Source organism: Syngnathus scovelli, chromosome 12 (assembly GCF_024217435.2).
Source record: "Syngnathus scovelli strain Florida chromosome 12, RoL_Ssco_1.2, whole genome shotgun sequence".
Classification (NCBI taxonomy): domain Eukaryota; kingdom Metazoa; phylum Chordata; class Actinopteri; order Syngnathiformes; family Syngnathidae; genus Syngnathus; species Syngnathus scovelli.
This window is the reverse complement of record NC_090858.1, coordinates 5857487-5868541: the sequence shown is the minus strand read 5'-3', so window position 1 is coordinate 5868541 and position 11055 is coordinate 5857487. Positions and strand designations below refer to the sequence as shown.

At 42.8% G+C, this 11055-nt stretch overlaps 1 protein-coding gene across 1 annotated transcript; it reads left to right on the top strand.

Moving 5' to 3' along the window:
• Positions 1–5229: 5229 nt before the first annotated feature.
• LOC125978468 (opioid growth factor receptor-like protein 1) lies at positions 5230–10792 on the top strand. Its single transcript, XM_049735849.2, has 7 exons — positions 5230–5699; positions 6711–6797; positions 7209–7287; positions 7371–7449; positions 7523–7589; positions 7659–7804; positions 7918–10792. Exons 1-7 carry the CDS (start codon positions 5514–5516, stop codon positions 8456–8458), a joined length of 1185 nt encoding a protein of 394 aa, XP_049591806.1. The 5' UTR covers positions 5230–5513; the 3' UTR covers positions 8459–10792.
• The last annotated feature ends 263 nt before the right edge of the window (positions 10793–11055 follow it).

The following is an 11055-nucleotide window of genomic DNA, read 5'->3' as shown; positions in this document are numbered from 1 at the left end:
CCCTAGCTCTAACCCTCGCTCTAACTCTAACCCTAGCTCTAACCCTAGCTCTAACCCTAACCCTAGCTCTAACCCTAACCCTCGCACTAACTCTAACCCTAAGCCTAACCCTAGCTCTAACCCTCGCACTAACTCTAACCCTAAGCCTAGGTCTAACCCTAACTCTAGCTCTAACCCTAACCCTCGCTCTAACTCTAACCCTAACCCTAGCTCTAACCCTAAGCCTAGCTCTAACCCTAACCCTCGCTCTAACCCTAACCCTAAGACTAGCTCTAACCCTAACCCTAGCTCTAACCCTAACCCTAGCTCTAACCCTAACCCTAGCTCTAACCCTCGCTCTAGCTCTAACCCTAACCCTAAGACTAGCTCTAACCCTAACCCTAAGACTAGCTCTAACCCTAACCCTAGCTCTAACCCTAACCCTAAGACTAGCTCTAACCCTAACCCTAGCTCTAACCCTAACCCTAGCTCTAACCCTCGCTCTAACTCTAACCTTAGCTCTAACCCTAGCTCTAACTCTAACTCTAACCCTAACCCTAGCTCTAACCCTAACCCTCGCACTAACTCTAACCCTAAGCCTAACCCTAACCCTAGCTCTAACCCTCGCACTAACTCTAACCCTAAGCCTAGGTCTAACCCTAACTCTAGCTCTAACCCTAACCCTCGCTCTAACTCTAACCCTAACCCTAGCTCTAACCCTAAGCCTAGCTCTAACCCTAACCTTCGCTCTAACCCTAACCCTAAGACTAGCTCTAACCCTAACCCTAGCTCTAACCCTAACCCTAGCTCTAACCCTAACCCTAGCTCTAACCCTAACCCTAGCTCTAACCCTCGCTCTAACTCTAACCCTAGCTCTAACCCTAACCCTAAGACTAGCTCTAACCCTAACCCTAAGACTAGCTCTAACCCTAACCCTAGCTCTAACCCTAACCCTAAGACTAGCTCTAACCCTAACCCTAGCTCTAACCCTAACCCTAGCTCTAACCCTAACCCTAGCTCTAACCCTCGCTCTAACTCTAACCCTAGCTCTAACCCTAGCTCTAACTCTAACCCTAACCCTAGCTCTAACCCTAACCCTCGCACTAACTCTAACCCTAACCCTAACCCTAGCTCTAACCCTAACCCTCGCACTAACTCTAACCCTAAGCCTAGATGTAACCCTAACCCTAGCTCTAACCCTAACACTATTCCTAGCTCTAACCCTAGCACTATTCCTAGATCGAACCCTGACCCTAGCTCTAACCCTAGCACTAACCCTAGCTCGAACCCTGACCCTAACCCTAGCTCTAACCCTAACCCTAGCTCTAACCCTAACCCTCGCTCTAACTCTAACCCTAGCTCTAACCCTAACCCTAGCTCTAACCCTCGCTCCAACTCTAACCCTAGCTCTAACCCTAGCTCTAACCCTCGCTCTAACTCTAACCCTAGCTCTAACCCTAACCCTCGCACTAACTCTAACCCTAAGCCTAGCTCTAACCCTAACTCTAGCTCTAACCCTAACCCTCACTCTAACTCTAACCCTAACCCTAGCTCTAACCCTCGCACTAACTCTAACCCTAAGCCTAGCTCTAACCCTAACCCTAGCTCTAACCCTAGCACTATTCCTAGCTCTAACCCTAACCCTAGCTCTAACCCTAGCACTATTCCTAGCTCGAACCCTGACCCTAGCGCTAACCCTACCACTAACCCTAGCTCGAACCCTGACCCTAACCCTAGCTCTAACCCTAACCCTAGCTCTAACCCTAACCCTCGCTCTAACTCTAACCCTAGCTCTAACCCTAGCTCTAACCCTAACCCTAGCTCTAACCCTAACCCTCGCTCTAACTCTAACCCTAGCTCTAACCCTAACCCTAGCTCTAACCCTAACCCTAGCTCTAACCCTAACCCTCGCACTAGCTCTAACCCTAGCCCTAACCCTAGCTCTAACTCTAACTCTAACCCTAACCCTAGCTCTAACCCTAACCCTCGCACTAACTCTAACCCTAAGCCTAGCTCTAACCCTAACCCTAGCTCTAACCCTAACCCTAGCTCTAACCCTCGCTCTAACTCTAACCCTAGCTCTAACCCTAGCTCTAACTCTAACCCTAAGCCTAGCTCTAACCCTAACTCTAGCTCTAACCCTAACCCTCGCTCTAACTCTAACCCTAAGCCTAGCTCTAACCCTAACCCTCGCACTAACTCTAACCCTAAGCCTAGCTCTAACCCTAACCCTAGCGCTAACCCTAGCACTATTCCTAGCTCTAACCCTAACCCTAGCTCTAACCCTAGCACTATTCCTAGCTCGAACCCTGACCCTAGCTCTAACTCTAGCACTAACCCTAGCTCGAACCCTGACCCTAACCCTAGCTCTAACCCTAACCCTAGCTCTAACCCTAACCCTCGCTCTAACTCGAACCCTCGCTCTAAGTCTAACCCTAGCTCTAGCTCTAACTCTAACCCTAACCCTAGCTCTAACCCTAACCCTCGCACTAACTCTAACCCTAAGCCTAAGCCTAGCTCTAACCCTAACTCTAGCTCTAACCCTAACCCTCGCTCTAACTCTAACCCTAGCACTATTCCTAGCTCTAAGCCTAACCCTAGCTCTAACCCTAGCACTATTCCTAGCTCCAACCCTGACCCTAGCTCTAACCCTAGCACTATTCCTAGCTCTAAGCCTAACCCTAGCACTATTCCTAGCTCGAACCCTGACCCTAGCTCTAACCCTAGCACTAACCCTAGCTCGAACCCTAACCCTCGCTCTAACTCTAACCCTAGCTCTAACCCTAACCCTAGCTCTAACCCTAACCCTCGCTCTAACTCTAACCGTAGCTCTAACTCTAACCGTAGCTCTAACCCTAGCTCTAACCCTAACCCTCGCTCTAACTCTAACCCTAAGCCTAGCTCTAACTCTAGCTCTAACCCTAACCCTCGCTCTAACTCTAACCCTAACCCTAGCTCTAACCCTAACCCTCGCACTAACTCTAACCCTAAGCCTAGCTCTAACCCTAACCCTAGCTCTAACCCTAGCACTATTCCTAGCTCGAACCCTGACCCTAACCCTAACCCTAGCTCTAACCCTAACCCTACCCTACCCCTACCCTAACCCTAGCTCTAACCTTAACCCAAGCTCTAACCCTAACCCTACCCTAACCCTAACCCTACCCCTACCCTAACCCTAGCTCTAAACCTAATTCTAGTTCTAAACCTAACTTTAAACCTAACCGTAGCTCTAAGGAAGTGTATGGTTATATGGTTACACGAGCAACTGTGTTGCAAATTTTCTATGATAAAATTTTTTTGGTCCCACTGAGATTCGAACCCGGGTCACTGCCCAGAGCACTAACCACTACCCTAAGGAAGCCTTGCTCTCAGTGAATGGAACATATATGGTTTTATGGAGCAGCTCACAAGCGACTAGATCAGTGAAGACTCCACAGCAGATGTCATCACAACACGTTGTGTACACCAACACCTAGCAAAGTACAATTTAAAATGTAGTGTACCTACACATATTGTCATATAAAGCAGTTAACCAAATGTCTGATTTTTATGTTTTAATTGGCGAATATAAAAACAAGGAATAAGACGCCAGACAAGTTTTAACATAAATGTTTATTAAAAATAATAATATTAAAAGCAAATTCCAAACCAGCAATCTAATGTGAAATTGCAGTAGATATATTGGATAACAATATTTAGGCGTATATACGTTATTTAAAAACGACTATAAGTGTTATACTACGATACAAGTGTTTACCAGCTCAGTGGCCTAAGAGGAGAGTGTCCGCCCTGAGATTGGGAGGTTGTGGGTTCAAACCCCCGGCCGGGTCATACCAGTGACCATTATAACAATGGTACCCATTTCTTCCCTGCTTGGCACTCAGTGTAAGGGGTTGAAATGGGGCCCCCCCCCCTTGCTGCTCACCATCATTGGGACTTTCAGTTCATCTTACTCACGTTCTGCAGGATCCTGATCATTGAATCAGGTGTGTTTAACGAGGGAAACTTGGAAAACATGGAGGAATGCGGCCCTCGAGGACTGGACTTGGACACCCCTGGTCTAAAGGGTTGAAATAGTCGACTGGTTAGTGTCACTGGCTCTTGCTCGGTATAAACCTAGTTCAATGCTAGGTGTGACCACATACCTGTGTCTGCTTTTAGAATTTTAATCTCACTTTGCTTATGTAGACGCACATGCAAACAATTTTACCTCGTGTAGTGTACCTATTGAAGTGTCCATGAGGTGTACCTAATCACAGGACCTAAACAAGGAATAAAACACCAGACAAGATTGAAGATTCAAGAATTTTTATTCGCCATGTTTGAGCATGCCAAACAAGGAATTTGACTTCGGTACATCACAGCATCGGTTCAACCTGTAGGTGACTAACAACAGTCAAGACGTGTGAAAAATGACAAATATTCTCAAACATCCCCTGATCTTAGACTCCCAGGAGGGCAAGGAAAAACTCAAGTTTTAACATAAATGTTTTTTAAAATAATAATAATAATAGTAAATTTCAAACCAGCAATCTAATGTGAAATTGCAGTAGGTATATTGGATAACAATATTTAGGCGTATATATATGCATAAACGTTATTTAAAAACTACTATAAGTGTTATAAAATCAAGATTACCCAAAGGGAAGCATAATCTCCCCGTTTTTGCATAACGGCGCATCCCTTCGTGCAATAAAGTTAGCCGTTAGCTTGTAGAAAACGTGTATAAAAGAAGTGCTGTTTCAGTGAGTGGTTCTTTCTTTCCTTGGCAAATTGACATTCTGGCTTACATAGTTGACGCCAGGAGGGAGACGCAACACGTTCACTGACTGATCCGTTGATGCACGGGAAGGAAGGCAGTTCACCCATTGACTCGTCCGCGAACGGCAAAGTCAGGATTCGTTCCCTCACTGATCCGTTCTCGCGATGATCTGGAAATGCAAACCACTCACTCACTCACTGACTCGTTCACTCACAGATCCGTTCAGTTGGTGAACAGGAAATGCAATTCACAATACAATGGTAACATTAGCCCTCCACCCCAGTTAACATAGGGCGGATCAGATCAACGCGTACCCTCGCCGGGTAATTTAGTAGTTGGCTATATTGAACATTATCTAATGACCATTGTGCGAGTCACGTTAGCTCAACAGTCAAGTAGCTCCCAAGAAAACCTGGTCTTCATTCTTTGCGTTACGGGTTCAAATCCTGTTGATGACCTTTTTTTTTTTTTCAGTCGGAAATGCAAACGAGACGTTTCGTTCAGCGTTTTTATTGAGAATTTGACCAGTTTTGGAATCAGGGAAGTTCCAAGTCGCTGTGACGAATCTGCAGTCGGGAAACACAAAACTGCGCAACCCGCCTTACAATGACAGTCGTAACTCGAGACAGGGAGCAAGATAACATGGGAGCAACTTGACATGTAACATCGGCGCTCGACAGCTGCAAACCAATACCTGTTTGCAACATCATAATACTGATAATGTAATCATAATATTAGGTGAGGGGAGGGGAGCGGGCGCAGCGTGTCTTAAATGGGAAATTTGTTGGGCAACTGGCGATTCAAGGAGCCGAGCACGGTGGAGGAATGCGACTCGACGTGGGGTTCGGACTCGGAGGGCGACGAACCGGTAGCGGAGGAGGACAGCGGCATCTCGGAGAGCGTCAGCCCGGCGGAGAACGAGTGGGCAGTCGGAAGCAATGGAGACTCGTCCCTGAAGGTGCGGGGGGATCCAACACGTTATATTATGACACAGAAAGGTTTTTTTTTTTTTGCACATTACATATTACTGTAGACAATATAATCATAACGGTGGGCGGAGCCTACTATATGGTCGACGACAGCTTTTGTTCATTTTACTGTCAGGTGGATAGACAGAAGACATTATGATCGCTTGCACAATAAAGACATCCTTGCTGTTATACCAAATATTCTGTTTTTGCAACGTGATAATGCTCAATTTTGATTGACAAGTGTTCATTTAACAATATACATTTTGCAGTAGGCTAGAACCTTTCAGCATTATAATGTGTGAAAACATTTTATGATTATGACTTACGAAATAGGAAGGTCACAGTTTTACACCACAGCAAATTACAAACATATCTATAACAGTACCCACATTTGAGTGTTTAATACCTTGGCATGGGTAAAATGCAGCTCTTGTATTAAGATTATTATAAATTGTTGTATTATGCAAGTGCTCATAATTTTGTGGCTGTACTGTGCATTAGGAACACTGATCTATTACTGGCATAGTCTGTATTCCTCATTCCAAAAAAGGTAACTGAAACTTGCAGCCCGGAAGCTCTATTTTTGTGGTGTCCTTCCCTGAATCATGCTGATGAATTGGTCTTCACTTTCTTGCATCCATGTCATCAATATGCGTGCAATGTGATGTAACTGAATTGCAAAATTTGGATGTTTCTTTAGTTGCTTTCTGCTATTTCGCTCTTTGTTTCATTTGTCACTTTTGTTTCTTGTCAGCAGGTTGTGACAGGCGAAAACGGCCAAATGTAAACTAGCACATTATTAGTGATTTAAGACAAAAATGTTTGCATTGTATTAATGCAAACATTTGTTAGCATTGAACAAAACTACTACCAGACCTCTACCGAGGCTTGAATATCGCTGGATGAAAAATTAACCAGCAAGCTATGGCAATGACATTATTTTATTATTATATCCTATATGATTTTCAAGAATTTCTCTTGTTCTCTTTCCTGCACAGTTGACTGACTCTCCTGAGTTTCTTCCAAAGATGAAGAGAAGTTTTTACGCTGCCAGAGATTTGTACAAATACCGCCACTGCTATCCGGTAAATGCAGACACAAACACAGTAATGGCGATTTGTTTGCTAATGGTTGGTTAAGAGGCACAACACAGTTGCAGTTCTGCAACTCATTTTTACAAGTGCGTGACCGTCAGCCATTAGTTTCACTTCAGATGTAACTGAACTACGCTTATAAGGAAAAATAGGAAAACAATAAGGGGAAAAAAATCTTGCAAGAAAACCCACAAAATAGCGTGGTCAAGCTGCCCTAGATTAAGTTACAGCCACAAATGAAAATCCATGATAGAGTGAATCTGAAATATTAAAACCTCGAAATAGCCAGGCAACATTGGATTTAACTCCAAGATAACTATTTAAATACAACTGAGCCGATTGGTAAACTTAGACACTGGCTGATAATATAATAATGGCTTTGTTGTGTATGTGTGCCTGCAGAATTACAAAAAGTCTCGGCAACCCAATGAATACCGCAACCTACGTTTCTACCTTAACAAGATCCCACTTGTACCTGACGGTGAGACGGACACGTAAATAGGCAAACAATAGAGTGAAGCAATGTTGACTCTGGCAATATTGTGCTAAATTTATTTGGCTCAGGTATCTACATAGAAGAGATTTTGACAAGGTGGAGAGGTGATTATGACAAGCTGGAGCACAATCACACCTATATTCAGTGGTAAGTAAGACATTTTCCTTCGTCGTGATATTTTGTAAATGTTTTTTTTTTTTCTTCACTTGCTGGGTGGAAGGCTGTTCCCATTACGAGAACAAGGGCTAAACTTCTACGCACATGAACTGACTCAGGACGAGATTAAAGTAAGACATGCATCACACACAACTTCAGTAACACCACACACATAAATTGCCATTCATGACTCCTTTCAGGAATTCCAAAGCACTCGAGAAGCCAAGCGGAGGTTCTTGGCAGCTTACTCCCTGATGTTGGACTTTTACGGCATCAAACTTCTCGATAAAAGTGGAAATGTTGCTCGTTCTTCCAACTGGCAGGAACGCTTCCGTCACCTTAATGAGTAAGTCAAGCCATGTTTTAACATTTTGAATATTATCGACGTAATTTGCTGGTCCCCACACCAGTTTTTCCACCATGGTAGCACAGATTGAAGCAATTGTCTCTTTTGTGAAGGTCACAGCACAACTACCTGCGCATTACTCGCATTCTGAAGTCGCTGGGAGAGCTCGGCTACGAGGCCTTCAAAGCTCCATTGGTGCGCCTTTTCTTGGAGGAGTCGCTGCATCGCAACACGCTTCCCAACATGCAACACAGCATCCTGGAATACTTTGTATACACCATCCGCCGGCCAGCCGCCCGCCGACAGCTGCTGCGCTACGCCCGCAAGCACTACAGGCCTGCTCACGCCTTCCTCTGGGGTCCTCCATCCAAGAGGTCCAAAGCTAGAAGTGGAGATGCCGGTGCTAGTACGGGGGCCGGGAGTAGCGGGATCCGAGCACCTGCTCCCACACCTGAACCGCAGAGGAGGGGGGAGATGAGCGCCATCCTTGCCTCTGCATGTAGCGAGACAATTTTGTCTTACCATGATGCCACGGATGTGGCCGGACAGAACCTGGATGGATATACGCAACTGGGCTCCAGCATGCATGGACTGGAGGGGGCTCTTATTATCATGCTGGAGAGGAGTGATTACAGTGAGGCTGTTCCTTTCTAAGGTGCCAGTTGTCTGCTTTGACTCATATTGGCTTTTAAAAGTACAGTTGATATGTGAAGAAAAAACTGCTTGTATACGAACAATAGGAAGAAAGTAAATTAAGACATTAGACAGATTATCGTATTACTCATTGTTAGGGTAGAAAATCATAAGGGCTTATAATACATATACACACACACACACATGCATATATATAGATATATATACTATATGAATGCTGTTGATTAATTTAAAACATGCTACAGAATCTTGGCTAGGATAGGACAATAAAATAAGACCACATGTGGACGATACACCCAAACCATGTGAAATGGTGGAGGCCCATATCAGGGACATTGAAACACAAGACTAAAGGCCTTATATTTTTGTCAGCCAACGCGGTTGCTGATGTTTTGGAGCACCTGAGAAGCAGGTGCTTGCCATGCTTGATCCACTGATACAATTAATCAAACCCTGAAAGTGGAGCCACGGTAGGAAGCAGGATGAAGCCTACTCTGTGTGACAATGTGAAGTGAGATTTCAGGGAGAACCTTTCTATCATTTCTTATCAAACTCAGTTAAACAATTGTGCAGAGTAGGTTAAGAAGACATAGCAATACTTGATCAAGTCTATATATTTTAGAGTAGTGAGAAATTCAGGTTTTGCCCCTGAATGCTGTTAAATTAGTTGGTGCAAATCATACTCCTTACAAACCTTCCGCAAAGACATTCATGTGACTCACTGGTATTTGTAGCCATTTAAAATAGGCCACGCCTTTTTAGTAACATCACTAAACTGTACCGTCTTTATAAAAAGATTAATGCAATAAATAAAGTACAGGTCAATAATACACAAATAGCCAAATGTACATTATGTGACTCACAAAACTTTCTGCGTGCTTGATGCACCTAAAAGTCGTATTATTTCCGCAACATCTCATATTTAGTACCTGGCTTACAGGATCTATTGTTGTGATTGAAAATAGTAGGTGTGACAAATTACAATTATATGCATAATAAAATATTGGTAAATCCTAATCACCCAATGAGAGGTTAAAAAGTGTTACCAATCATATTTATTCACATGAACAATTTACATATCCTTAATAAAGTCACTTATTTGTAAAGTACTGTACAGTACCTTTAAATACCAACAACGCTAACACATTATCTATGGTGTTTGTTTTGTCAAATATAGTATACTGTATATCTTTTTTGAAAAGAGAAAAATAAAATAGTCCTACAATTGTGAATACAAATAACATCAATCAAATCTGAATTTTAGGAATTTTTAATAGCATTACCCAAATAGTATTGGACACAATTCTTGGTAACTGGTGGCAATAACAGGCCTCAAATTGAGTGATGTGTGACGTGCTCAACTTTTTGGACAATCTTTGTTTTCCTGGTAGAAACGCATTAAGTGTATGGTCAGATTGCCAATAGAGACTACACGTGCAAGCTATACAATTTAAGATTCACACAATGAAGTGTAGAATGAATATATGTACATTTCATTAATGGATACACATTAGTCGTTTTTAGAAAGGCTACGTATATGACAACCTGACTGTGATAGTGAATTGTGTGTGAACAATATGAGCCCATAAATGTGACTTTTTAATATGCTATTATGAGGGTATAAATGCACTTAAAAAAAGGTTTAATTTTTTTGCGTGAGCAGCGCCTTATGCTGGAGTGATAATATTTGTTACGCTATCTTAACCTCTATTGCGTATCTAAATGTACTTGGTCCTGTATAAGGTTGGCGTGGTCACGATTTCGAGGTTTTTCCTAGGAGCGAAAGCGTGTTTTTTCCTCAGCCAGACAGGCCTTCTCAAATAGAATTTGGCAGACGCTTATGTTTGTAAAGAAATGCCTTCACCGACTTCCTGACTAGTGTTCTTCCTGCTGGCTGACAAGGTCGCAGCCATGCATTTAATGAAATTGTAAAACTAACTTTTCAGGTGAAATATATGTTCACATGGGCTAAACTATTTGACTTTTTAAGCATACTGTGTGTATTATATGTGGGTGTGTGTTGCGGGTACGTGTGAACGTAATATATCTATAAAGTGCCTCTTTTGTATTAAATTGGTGTCTAAAATGGTAGTATTTCCCAAATTACTTTTTGTGTTTGTTTGTTTTTATATAGAATACATATGCATATACTGTATATTTAAAAATGTGTGGAAATTGGAGGAAACATCTTGTAGTTTGTATTTGGTTCATTGAATGATTGTTCCATGTTTCACTATCGTTATATTCGTACTTCCTGGACTTTACAGTATACTAAGCTTATGTAAGGCACAATAATTCAAAATAATGAAATAAAAATTGGGCGTGTGGATAAAAGTTTTGTTTGCTTTTCTTTGCGCAAATGTACCATTTTAAGAAGTTTCACAAAACTGTATTTAGAGTTCACAGCAACTTTGGGATATATATCTTCAAATTGCATATATATACACTGAACGCTTGCTCTATGCATGCTGGTTCCTTTATGCCATTTGTGTGGGTTTGCCTAAGAGAATGCCATGTGTCTCTAAATTGACACTTTCCTCTGAGTTGTTGCCCAACAACAGATGGCATCTCCATGTGCTTCCTGTCTTCTTGTCCTT

Coding starts and splice junctions, on each gene's coding strand:
- LOC125978468 (XM_049735849.2), top strand. CDS start 5,514: ATGGGAAATTTGTTGGGCAACTGGCGATTCAAGGAGCCGAGCACGGTG. Junction 7,450..7,522: donor AATCACACCTATATTCAGTG/GTAAGTAAGACA, acceptor GCTGGGTGGAAG/GCTGTTCCCATTACGAGAAC. Junction 7,805..7,917: donor CGCTTCCGTCACCTTAATGA/GTAAGTCAAGCC, acceptor TCTTTTGTGAAG/GTCACAGCACAACTACCTGC.